The 13,564-nt window shown below is 45.8% G+C and overlaps 2 protein-coding genes across 11 annotated transcripts in view; one reads left to right on the forward strand and one right to left on the reverse strand.

Moving 5' to 3' along the window:
* The window catches only part of LOC135910324 (uncharacterized), a 312,252-nt gene that overhangs the window by 131,549 nt on the left and 167,139 nt on the right, over positions 1 to 13,564 (forward strand). The gene's annotated exons all lie outside the window — the stretch shown is intronic.
* Positions 10,576 to 13,564, reverse strand: part of LOC135910322 (uncharacterized PE-PGRS family protein PE_PGRS46-like) — a 146,287-nt gene continuing 143,298 nt past the window's right edge. Inside the window, exon 4 of the mRNA XM_070524254.1 lies at positions 10,576 to 11,376. Coding sequence (XP_070380355.1) covers positions 10,667 to 11,376 — 710 coding nt within the window. The 3' untranslated portion in view covers positions 10,576 to 10,666. The remainder of the gene's footprint in view (positions 11,377 to 13,564) is intronic.

Raw genomic sequence — 13,564 nt, forward strand, 5'->3', positions numbered from 1 at the left:
GTGCGTTAGGAAAGCTGTGCAAACAAGTTTCTAAAAAAGTCTGGTAGAGCAAAAAATATTTAAATTTCAGCCATGCAGCACGTCTCATGGCCATTGAAGTGCTTGAAAAGCTGTGGTATATGAGTAATCGCTATGCTTTGTTAACTACGTTATACAGACGTAATGGCTATTTTCAAGCACTGTCCGATCCAACTTCTTTTAAATAATATAGTACCCATAGAGCTCCTAACCACAGTATTGCTGCCCAAGTTTTCGATTGCAGCTGGTCGCAACAATTGAAAAAGAATTGAAAAGAAATCTGTTCGAAATTCACTTTATTGTGGCGCTCATACCTTTCCCTCGGAGTTCTGCGATAACGCTCTCTCGAATTTAGAAAGCGCACTCTGCTCAAGTAGAAGGCTGGCTGTGAAATATATTTATTTCTCTCATTGCCCTCCATTCCGGGAACACGGAAACACACAGTGGATTCGTTATTGCTCAGTAAAACTATCCATTACACATGCTTCCTTAGCAGTAAAGTCTAATCAATTTGCTGTATTGATGGTCATAAAATGACAATTTTCCTACAGAAGTCATACAGGTTGGTATTCACAAGCTGGAGATGTTTGGCCGAAAATCGACGGAATCAAGCTTGAACAAAAATTTAAATACAGCACCCACAAAAAGAAAGAGAGAGGCTATTAGTAAAATACATCAGGTTCAGCTATGAGTAAGCCTGATGATGTCTTAACTATGTGGCCGCTGGGCTCATATTGGCAACATAAAAAAAAATATGTTCAAGGGAGCTGTTATCGCGAACAACCAGCCGATGAATTGCAGTGTTAGCAATAAACTACAGCTGCAGAGTGATAGAAACAAAGCTTCTATTATCCCATTTGACCAAAAAATCCTAAGAGCAGTGCGTAAGAACACGTGTTGGGAAATTCATTAAGCTGGGTTTTTCGTACGCCGTTCTTTAGCCATCGCGCCAAGAGCGCAACAGCAATGGCGGTGTCCGCCATGGTGGCGTAGTATCTATGGAGTTGCGCCTAAGCGCGAGGACGCAGCACCGAATTCCGGCCGCGGCGGCCCAATTTTAATGAAGGCGAAGTGCAAGAACGTTCGTGCACCGGGCATTTGGCGCATGTTAAAGAAGCAGTCTCCCGCTGTAATTAATTGATTCGGATTCCCAACACTACGGCGTGCCTCATAATCGTATTGAGGTTTGAGTACGTAAAACCCCAGAACCTCACTTCACTTAGCAGTGACTGTGCATTCAGCTCGCAGCACCGTTTGCGGGCTAGGAGGAAGCAATGGCTCTGACTATACCATAATATACGCCCAAAAAATCCAGCGCCGTTGCGCCGTCACCAAATATTAATACAGCGCATCAGTCGCCTGTAGCTTAGACCGTGCTCTCACCGTCAAACTAAGCCAGTCTACCAGTCCACCAAACCAGTCCTACCACAAGATTTGATCACAATCGTTGCATCGTCAAAGTCACGGTGCAATAGAAGTCGTTATTGTGCGCAGGTATATGAATACCACACGCTACAGCTTTCAAAGACGATGAGTGCTTCCTTAGTCGCTCGCCTAAACATCGAGCCGTTTGGCAAATGTAAACTTTACCACAGCTTTGCAGAATCTTGTAAACAGCTTTAGCAGCGCAAGTCACAGCAGGCTTTACACATCTTTTCCCACGTGCATGTCTAGCCTTTTTCCATTTGCTTTGATCACGTGCTAGAGAGCACAACCTGTGCAGTTTACATAGGGGTTTGAAAACAACGTCCAACTCATGCTTACGTCCGATTTCATTCAATTCATGCGAAACTGCGTGTATATATGGCATCAGCACAGCCTTTCTGGTCGCCGCCTTTTCTGCAATGTTGCCGCGCGCGGGTGTCATTTTGTGCTTCTCGGTTTGTGTCGCACAACGGGAAGATATATATATATATATATATATATATATATATATATATATATATATATATATATATATATATATATATATATATATGACTAAAGAAATGAGAAGTTTTACGTTTGTTGCTCAATGCTTTCTATAGTTGCACTATCTTTTACAGCTTATTGTCTCATTATTACGGTTATGTCGCTGTGGTTTACCGTTCCGTTGGAATGTCGCGTCCGTAACATTTCTGTCATTCTTTTTTCATTATTACTGTTTAACACTCCCATGTTAATTACACGACTTCACTGAAGACACTCTGTGTGATTTATTCCTTGTTATTATATTATGTTTTCTTCTTTTCCCTAGCGAATCGGGAACTAAATAATTCTTTTTCATCTCGGTTGCGCTTGCGGTTGTAGGTTCTAAATAGATACGGTTTTTAGATGTCTTGTATTCTATGAATTTTCTATGTACTGCCCCCTTACTCGATGCCTCACTTTGAGGGCTGTAAGGTATTTTTAAATAAATAAATATATATAACAGACAGGACGGCCCTTGCCATCCTGTCTACTTCATTTCTTTGTCCCCGCCTTTTGTGCTCTTCAATGTAATTACAGATATGAAATATCCACGAAAGTGAATGGGACAGCGGCACTGCAGGAGCTCAATTGGTAAGAGCATCGCACACGTAACGCCATGGCGTGGGTTCGTATACAACCTCCCCGCAGCTGTTTCTTCACCCAAATTTCCTTCAATTAATTTGTCGTTTCAGTACTTCTACTAGAACTACAAATAATTTGCCTGATGCTGTTCTTTGTGTCATTGTTTGTCGGCTTCTCATGATGTCACTCATAAAGCCGAACCCATTGGTTTCCTGGCGTCACGTTCATTGACATACACACACACATATATATATATATATATATATATATATATAAACTTGAGTGGTGCTACAAGGTAAACAGAACAAGTATTTAATTTCGACAGTTTCGATCGGTGGACCGATCTTCGTCAGGGTTTACAAAAAAATGGCAGTTCGGCCGTGGTAGAGAAGACACCAGACCGGGTACCCGGTCGTTCTTACATACATCAAACCGCGAGGAACAGTTGTGACAGTGATTGATTTTCGGCGCCTTGGCAGATTTACAGCGGCCTTTGGCAGCTATGCAGGGCAAGAGGAAGGCGGAGTCACATGTATGTAGAGCAAGGAGGTAAGTGAGGGAAAAAAAGGAAAAAGGAAGAAAGCAAGAAAACGGAAAGAAAAAGAAAAAAGCACTCAGGAGGAGGGAGACGTAAGTAAGACGGAGAGGGAGGGGGGCGGGAAGTAGCGGCAGCTAGGTTCCCGTGCACCCGAGACAAGGAGGGAGAAAGCGGTCGCTTCGCAGCTCCAGTGCGTGGGCTGCCGTTGTAGTGGGAGCGGGTGGCGGGGGGCACAATAGAGAAGGGGCCCAGAAGGAAGACAGAAGAGCTGCAACTTCTAGAAAGAAACACACTGTCACAGTACAAATATACAAGGCACGGCCCGTTCCGGCAGCTTTGTGGTCCAGCTACGGTGCGAAAGAAAAAAAAATAGTTCCAAAAAAGAATATATGCATGGGATTCGCAAAGCAAGTGCGCCCATGGGCTTAGATTTAGGGAGTCGAGTTAAATAGCCTCCTTGTGGTCAAATTTTTGAACGTTTAACAGACAACTGACATCAAGTCAGCACGTGCGTATTTCAGGAAGGGCAATAGGTCACTTCGAATGACCACTTCAGTGGCAGGGTCCAGGGAACTGAATTTATTGGTTTTCCGCTCGCCCCCTTGAGGCGCATGCGGAGGGGTGAGCAAGCAGTGAATAGCCAGCGTCTCAATTTTAGAATACATAGAATGTATTCGCGTTTCCCACGCGCTTTCACGGCATATCCCGGAGGCACGTCATCCGCCCCGGACTCTCATTAGTTCCTTTAGTGTACGTTCCAAATTTATGGATGAAAAAATGGCTGTGGCTTAGGTAAGGTTAAGCCCAGGATGCGAAGCATACTAGCCTTTATTTTAGTTGTTGAACCACTGTTTAGCCTGGTGAACTGCTGTTGCTTGGCTATATTTGGTTCGGCTAGACGAAGAAACAACTCATGCATTACTTCTTCGCCTTCAAGAGTGGAACGCGACAGCGTTCCCGTCGACCCGCCAAGGGGTGTAAGACAATGGGCTACAGGGCAGCGACTACGCGCCCCGCATTGGACGCGGTGAGCGTCGAGCAAAGCAGCGTTCGGCGCGGCAACGAAATGTGCGCCTGAGCAAGAGACGCACGCCTTAGAAACAGCGCGTTTCTAAGGCAACACCGCATTCACTAGAGGCGCTTTTGTACCGCTTTGAAGCGTTGTACTCGTGGCTCAGTGGTAGCGTCTCCGTCCCACACTCCGGAGACCCTGGTTCGATTCCCACCCAGCCCGTCTTGCAAGAGTTGAGCCAAAGCCACTTCTCCTCTGTCGTGACGTCACGGTGTCACGTGATTTCATGGTCACCGCCGCGCCTGAGGAGCTGGGTTGAGCCCTCGTAATATGCTTCGCATAAAAAGATTCTCTCTGCTCGCGTGTACGGGTGTGTTGGAAACCAGATTGCAAGAGCACAACGCTCACGCGTTCAAAGGAGTGATCCGGCAGCCGAACGTGCCTGGAGAAGGGTAAATTTGGGAGACTTTTCACATGCGCGCGGTGATTGTTAAACCGCAGGCGAAAAGGGGTCTCTGTTTGGCCGATATATTCCTGCTTACACACCTCGCATCGAATTTTGTACACGACGTTAGTGGAATCACAGTCAAGATTTTCGGTAATTTTATATACGAAGGGCGAGTTCGATGCTTCAGCCGTGTCTGCTGTTGTCATGTGACGGCATACCTTGCAACGAGGTTTCCCACACGGTCGACAGCCCTTGGGCGTGTTTGACTTCTTTGTCCTCGCCCTGACTAACAAATCCCTTAAATTTTTGTTTCTTCTATACACAACCCGAGGCGGCTGCTTGAAGATAGTAGCGAGTCGGATGCTCTGTTTCATGATATTAAAATGGCGGGTGAGAATGGCATTGACCCGCGGAGCACCGGTGGTGTATGTGAGGACCAAGTTTGGATCTGATTGTGTATTAGTATTGCTAACCTTTTCTCCCATTATCTGTGCTCGATCTAAGCTCCGGGCGCGTTCAATGGCATCGTCTACTATTTTCGGAGGATATTTTTGGCGTATGAGAGCAGATTTCAGTTCCTCCGCGTGTCGCTCAAATTGCGCAGATTCGGAACAGACTCTTCTGTATCTGTGGGCCTGGGAGTAGGGAATGCCTGTTTTGCAGTGATGGGGGTGGCTACTATAAAAATGCAGATATTGCTGACGATCTGTCGGCTTTTTGTATAGGGACGTGGAAATGCGACCGCCACTCAGTGACAGAGTGACGTCGAGGAAGTGAATACTATTTTGGGAGAAGTTGTGCGTAAAGCAGATTGACGGGTGCAGAGAATTGAAATTGGAAATGAAGTTTAAGAGACTTTGTTCATTGTCAGCCCACACAAAGAAAATGTCATCCAGGAATCGCTTATAAAATATTGGTTTTATGGCCGAGTTTGCGAGGAACGGTATTTCTAAAGATGCCATAAAGATATTTGCATAATTTGGCGCCATCTTCGTTCCCATGGCGGTTCCACTGGTTTGCAAATAATGCTTGTCCTCGAACTCAAAGTGATTATATTTCAGTACTAGATTTAAAAGAGTCTCAACTGTGTCTTTATCTAATTGCCTAGGTTGGCTGGAGTCGGCGTAAGCTGAAACTGCGGATGCTATGCCCTCGGCGTGAGGTATGTTGGTGTACAAAGATGCGACATCCATAGTGACCAAGTAACCCCCCGCCGGTACCGTCAGGTTTGATACCTCCCGAAGGAAATGATTTGTGTCTTTAATGTACGAGGGAAATGAAGATGGGATGTCCTTAATGAGACTGTCAATAAAGCTGGATATTTTCTCAGTCACTGTTCCATTACTGGAAACGATAGGCCGACCGGGATTGTTTATTTTGTGGATTTTGTGGACACGGCTGAAGCATCGAACTCGCCCTTCGTATATAAAATTACCGAAAATCTTGACTGTGATTCCACTAACGTCGTGTACAAAATTCGATGCGAGGTGTGTAAGCAGGAATATATCGGCCAAACAGAGACCCCTTTTCGCCTGCGGTTTAACAATCACCGCGCGCATGTGAAAAGTCTCCCCAATTTACCCTTCTCCAGGCACGTTCGGCTGCCGGATCACTCCTTTGAACGCGTGAGCGTTGTGCTCTTGCAATCTGGTTTCCAACACACCCGTGCACGCGAGCAGAGAGAATCTTTTTTCATCCATAAATTTGGAACGTACACTAAAGGAATTAATGAGAGTCCGGGGCGGATGACGTGCCTCCGGGATATGCCGTGAAAGCGCGTGGGAAACGCGAATACATTCTATGTATTTTAAAATTGAGACGCTGGCTATTCACTGCTTGCTCACCCCTCCGCATGCGCCTCAAGGGGGCGAGCGGAAAACCAATAAATTCAGTTCCCTGGACCCTGCCACTGAAGTGGTCATTCGAAGTGACCTATTGCCCTTCCTGAAATACGCACGTGCTGACTTGATGTCAGTTGTCTGTTAAACGTTCAAAAATTTGACCACAAGGAGGCTATTTAACTCGACTCCCTAAATCTAAGCCCATGGGCGCACTTGCTTTGCGAATCCCATGCATATATTCTTTTTTGGAACTATTTTTTTTTCTTTCGCACCGTAGCTGGACCACAAAGCTGCCGGAACGGGCCGTGCCTTGTATATTTGTACTGTGACACTGTGTTTCTTTCTAGAAGTTGCCGCTCTTCTGTCTTCCTTCTGGGCCCCTTCTCTATTGTGCCCCCCGCCACCCGCTCCCACTACAACGACAGCCCACGCACTGGAGCTGCGGAGCGACCGCTTGCTCCCTCCTTGTCTCGGGTGCACGGGAACCTAGCTGCCGCTACTTCCCGCCCCCCTCCCTCTCCGTCTTACTTACGTCTCCCTCCTCCTGAGTGCTTTTTTCTTTTTCTTTCCGTTTTCTTGCTTTCTTCCTTTTTCCTTTTTTTTCCCCTCACTTACCTCCTTGCTCTACATACATGTGACTCCGCCTTCCTCTTGCCCTGCATAGCTGCCAAAGGCCGCTGTAAATCTGCCAAGGCGCCGAAAATCAATCACTGTCACAACTGTTCCTCTCGGTTTGATGTATGTAAGAACGACCGGGTACCCGGTCTGGTGTCTTCCCTACCACGGCCGAACTGCCATTTTTTTGTAAACCCTGACGAAGATCGGTCCACCGATCGAAACTGTCGAAATTAAATACTTGTTCTGTTTACCTTGTAGCACCACTCAAGTTTTTTACGTTTGAAAGGTAGCCTGAAGAAACCCTCTTTGCCTATATATATATATATATATATATATATATATATATATATATATATATATATATATATATATATATATATATATATATATATATATATATACAGTCATATAATGAGAAGCCAACAAACACTGACACCAAGTACAACATAGGGGAAATTGCATGTGCTTAATAAATGAACTAAAGTAATGATAAATTAATGGAAAAATTAAAGTGGATGAAAAAACAACTTGCCGCAGGTGGGAACCGAACCCACAACCTTCGCATGTCGCGTGCGATGCTCTACCAATTAAGCTACCGCGGCGGCGTTTCCCCATCCACTTTCTTGGGTATTTACGTGTACTAGTAGAACACTGGGAGTGTTAGCCAGCGCCCCCACTCACAGACCTTGGCGGCGGACGTGGAACGAAAAAGACGTTCCACGTCCGCCGCCAAGGTCTGTGAGTGGGGGCGCTGGCTAACACTCCCAGGGTTCTACTAGTACACATAAATACCCAAGAAAGTGGATGGGGAATCGCCGCCGCGGTAGCTTAATTGGTAGAGCATCGCACGCGACATGCGAAGGTTGTGGGTTCGGTTCCCACCTGCGGCAAGTTGTTTTTTCATCCACTTTAATTTTTCCATTAATTTATCATTACTTTAGTTCATTTATTAAGCACATGCAATTTCCCCTATGTTGTACTTGGTGTCAGTGTTTGTTGGCTTCTCATTATATGACTAATAAATATCGGGTCCCTCGGTTAACCCCCTTTCTTCTCGTTTATTACATAACGAGGGTCTCGAATCCGGCAACATTGATGCCTTCAGGTAGCATATGTGGGTTTATTGACCAGTAGCCTTCACCCGAAAAGATCACGTTCTCGTGACGCCTGCGGCAAAAAAAGACGTTCCACGTCCGCCGCCAAGGTCTGTGAGTGGGGGCGCTGGCTAACACTCCCAGGGTTCTACTAGTACACATAAATACCCAAGAAAGTGGATGGGGAAACGCCGCCGCGGTAGCTTAATTGGTAGAGCATCGCACGCGACATGCGAAGGTTGTGGGTTCGGTTCCCACCTGCGGCAAGTTGTTTTTTCATCCACTTTAATTTTTCCATTAATTTATCATTACTTTAGTTCATTTATTAAGCACATGCAATTTCCCCTATGTTGTACTTGGTGTCGTGTTTGTTGGCTTCTCATTATATGACTAATAAATATCGGGTCCCTCGGTTAACCCCCTTTCTTCTCGTTTATTACATAACGAGGGTCTCGAATCCGGCAACATTGATGCCTTCAGGTAGCATATGTGGGTTTATTGACCAGTAGCCTTCACCCGAAAAGATCACGTTCTCGTGACGCCTGCGGCAAAAAAAGACGTTCCACGTCCGCCGCCAAGGTCTGTGAGTGGGGGCGCTGGCTAACACTCCAAGGGTTCTACTAGTACACATAAATACCCAAGAAAGTGGATGGGGAAACGCCGCCGCGGTAGCTTAATTGGTAGAGCATCGCACGCGACATGCGAAGGTTGTGGGTTCGGTTCCCACCTGCGGCAAGTTGTTTTTTCATCCACTTTAATTTTTCCATTAATTTATCATTACTTTAGTTCATTTATTAAGCACATGCAATTTCCCCTATGTTGTACTTGGTGTCAGTGTTTGTTGGCTTCTCATTATATGACTAATAAATATCGGGTCCCTCGGTTAACCCCCTTTCTTCTCGTTTATTACATAACGAGGGTCTCGAATCCGGCAACATTGATGCCTTCAGGTAGCATATGTGGGTTTATTGACCAGTAGCCTTCACCCGAAAAGATCACGTTCTCGTGACGCCTGCGGCAAAAAAAGACGTTCCACGTCCGCCGCCAAGGTCTGTGAGTGGGGGCGCTGGCTAACACTCCCAGGGTTCTACTAGTACACATAAATACCCAAGAAAGTGGATGGGGAAACGCCGCCGCGGTAGCTTAATTGGTAGAGCATCGCACGCGACATGCGAAGGTTGTGGGTTCGGTTCCCACCTGCGGCAAGTTGTTTTTTCGTCCACTTTAATTTTTCCATTAATTTATCATTACTTTAGTTCATTTATTAAGCACATGCAATTTCCCCTATGTTGTACTTGGTGTCAGTGTTTGTTGGCTTCTCATTATATGACTAATAAATATCGGGTCCCTCGGTTAACCCCCTTTCTTCTCGTTTATTACATAACGATGGTCTCGAATCCGGCAACATTGATGCCTTCAGGTAGCATATGTGGGTTTATTGACCAGTAGCCTTCACCCGAAAAGATCACGTTCTCGTGACGCCTGCGGCAAAAAAAGACGTTCCACGTCCGCCGCCAAGGTCTGTGAGTGGGGGCGCTGGCTAACACTCCCAGGGTTCTACTAGTACACATAAATACCCAAGAAAGTGGATGGGGAAACGCCGCCGCGGTAGCTTAATTGGTAGAGCATCGCACGCGACATGCGAAGGTTGTGGGTTCGGTTCCCACCTGCGGCAAGTTGTTTTTTCATCCACTTTAATTTTTCCATTAATTTATCATTACTTTAGTTCATTTATTAAGCACATGCAATTTCCCCTATGTTGTACTTGGTGTCAGTGTTTGTTGGCTTCTCATTATATGACTAATAAATATCGGGTCCCTCGGTTAACCCCCTTTCTTCTCGTCTATATATATATATATATATATATATATATATATATATATATATATATAATGAGAAGCCAACACACACTGACACCAAGTACAACATAGGGGAAATTGCATGTGCTTAATAAATGAAATAAAGTAATGATAAATTAATGGAAATTAAAGTGGATGAAAAAACAACTTGCCGCAGGTGGGAACCGAACCCACAACCTTCGCATGTCGCGTGCGATGCTCTACCAATTGAGCTACCGCGGCGGCGTTTCCCCATCCACTTTCTTGGGTTGTGGCTTCGGTGTCACTTGGTGTCAGTGTTTGTTGGCTCCTCATTATATGACTATATATATATACATATATATATATATATATATATATATATATATATATATATATATATATATATATATATATATATATATATATGTTACTTCATAAATTAAATATGGATTCACTGCTCTTCTTTGCGTGTTTTTACAGGTACATTCCTTTTCTTCGATGATGGACATTACATTCCATCACAGCTCCTTTCTGGGCACGGCAATAAGGCGTACATAAGTCCTTCGTTCAATTTTCGTGCTTAGTTCTACGCACAAGTAAAATAAGGCACGTGTGTTCCGGTTGGAAGAACTAGAGCAAAAAAAGCGCCTCCACTGCATTTCTCTCGGCCTGAGACCGAAATTGTTTTATTACACTGCAACCAGCATCTCCACAGGGTTTCTCTTTTTCTTGATCTTCACGGTGTTCACAGACGCTGTTGCTGTTGCATCTGTTGTTGGCCCTGGCCACCGAAGCTGCCCAATCTGCCAGAACCCCCTCCAAATCCACTGTAAGAAGGTCCTCCACTGGGCCCATAGAATCCATCGGTTCCGAAACCCTGTGCGCTGAGGCCGGAACCGGAACCGGAACCGGAACCGTAACCAGATCCGGTACCATAGCTGCCACTGCCGTAGCCGGAACCGCCATTGCCGTAGCTGGAACCACCGAGTCCGCCGCCGAGTCCACTGCTGAGTCCACCGCCAAGTCCACTGCCGAGTCCACCACCGAGTCCACCACCGAGTCCACCACCGAGTCCACCACCGAGTCCACCACCGAGTCCATTACCGAGTCCACCGCCGAGACCACTGCCGAGTCCACCGCCGAGTCCACCGCCGAGTCCACCGCCGAGTCCACCGCCGAGTCCACCACCGAGTCCACCGCCGAGTCCACCACCGAGTCCACCGCCGAGTCTACCACTGAGTCCACCGCCGAGTCCGCTGAGACGGCCGCCGCGTCCGCCGCGACCGCGCCCGCTGCCTGAACCCCTTCGTAATGGACTGTAAGAAGGTCCATCCTCGGACCCAATGTATCCACCGCTTCCGAAACCTGGTGCGCTGAGGCCGCCTCCGGCACCTCCGAAGCTGGAACCGAAGCCGCCACTGCCGGATCCGGAACTGCCCATTCCGCCGGAACCACCTAGGCTGCCGCCGAGGCCGCTGCCGAGGCCACCGCCGAGACCGCTGCCAAGACCGCCGCCGAGACCGCCGCCGAGACCGCTGCCGAGACCGCCGCCGAGACCGCTGCCGAGACCGCTGCCGAGGCCGCCGCTGAAGCCGCTGCCGAGGCCACCGCCGCTGCCTGTAAATATGTTCATGGAGAGCTCATCAAGCCTTTATTACATTTCATAATTGTGGTAGCACCAGTATTTTCAAAGAGAAAAGAAGTTCGTGTGGATCTGTGTGCAGTCTGGGAAGCTAGTCACGCGTGTATATATATATATATATATATATATATATATATATATATATATATATATATATATATATATATATATATATATATATATATATATATATATATATATATATATATATATATATAATTGTGGTGTGTGTGTGTGTGTGTCATGAGAAGCCAGGCAACGACACCAAGGAAGCACAGGGGAATAGAAAAAATTACTTGTAGCTATTCATTAAATTACAGAAATGTGAGTGGTCACCACCAATCACACAGGCTTTTGAGTAGTGGCGCTGGCTAACACTCCCAGGGTTAGCTCTAGTAGTGAAACGTAAGTGCCCCAGAAAGGGGACGCGAAAACAGCGCCGCGGTAGCTCATTTGGTAAGAGCCTTGCACGCGTCGGGCGAAGTCGTGGGCTCGTATGCCACCTACGGCCAGTTGTTTTTTAAACCACTTTAAGTTCCATCAATTTATCATTTCCTTAATTAGTAAGTAATGCCCCCTATGCTGTCATTGGTGTCTATTTGTTGGCTTCTCATAATATGACTGACAAAAGTATCTCTCCTTAGCAACTTTCTAATGTGGTGAACGCGGTTGTAATCATGTATGCTAACGCATTAAGCAAATGCCAGTAAATGCTTTGGCATTTGCTGGTAAATCGTCCGTAAATTTGTTCTTACAGTACCACGTTTTCGCTTAGCCAAAAAGCACAAGCGCTATGCAGCATGTTTTGCCTCGGCTTTGGTATTATGCACTATTACTCTAGCAACTAAAGTGCGCAACAGTAACAAGTGTGAGAGTGCTCACTATATATACTTGTCGTGGTGAATTACTGACTAAGGCGTTGCTCTGCTAAGCACGAAGTTCAGGGTTCAATGGGCTGGAATAGTTCTAAAATTCAAATAACACTGGCGTACCTCAGGATTATTTTGACCACTCCAGAAGATAAAAGTAATCGGGAGTCCCCCACGACGCCGCTTCTCAAAATCAAATCTCGGATCTGACACCTAAAAACTATTTTTTTGTAAATTTTGATGGGGACAATAAATGTGTGCATGCGTCACAATTCTCAAGCACAATTAGCATTAAAGTGCACCGCCAGCTGCACTCTTTTAGGGTCTTTTTGCGACAATTAAAGACGTTTTGTCCACTAAGCGTCCATACAGTGAACGTGTCCGCGTTGAGTTAGGAGTATAAATGTACACGACTTCTTGCGTTGCTCGGATTTCAACCAGGGTTTTAGGCTGAATTCACTAAAGCGCATTACACCTTTCTTGAGCCTTCTTCCAACGACCGCAAAGTAGGTGGGCCTAATTTGACGTACATGGCAGCTTATCTGCGCTTTCAATGACAAATCTTGCAGTAGGACGTCAAGAACTTCGGTAATTTGTTTCGGGTCACTGGTAATTTGCGTCGGGTAATTTTTTTTTTTGCGCTAACCGGGATTGGAACTGCTGAGGGGTTCTCTTTCTGACAAGTAACTGATTTTGCTCCGGAGCTGCCAACTCATAATTAATCTAGCAACTTATTCGAAGGGAGAGGTGGGAGGGAGCGGATATTCCTATAGGGCCTTCTTAGGCAGGAAGATATCCCCAGATAATTGAACTCGGAAATGTCAAACATTCTTTGGTGATAGGGAGGCCCTAAGAAGAAACTCACTACAATGTAAATAGCGCAAAGCTGGGCATGGCAGGAAGCGCACATGAATTTAAAGGAAAGTTCGGCTCACTACGGATCTTTTTTTTTTTTCGATATGAAATTGAATAAGGTTATTCAAGTACATCGATAACATGGGCATCGCAGGAATAGAAGAGTAACTCTTTATATGTAAACACTCGCGTAATTTAAATAAACTTTATAATTTAGGAGACCGTGATAATTCTACCTGTAAGTTGGAAGCGGGACATTGCTTTATGATATCAAGGA

This window comes from Dermacentor albipictus, chromosome 8, assembly GCF_038994185.2.
Source record: "Dermacentor albipictus isolate Rhodes 1998 colony chromosome 8, USDA_Dalb.pri_finalv2, whole genome shotgun sequence".
Classification (NCBI taxonomy): Eukaryota; Metazoa; Arthropoda; class Arachnida; order Ixodida; family Ixodidae; genus Dermacentor; species Dermacentor albipictus.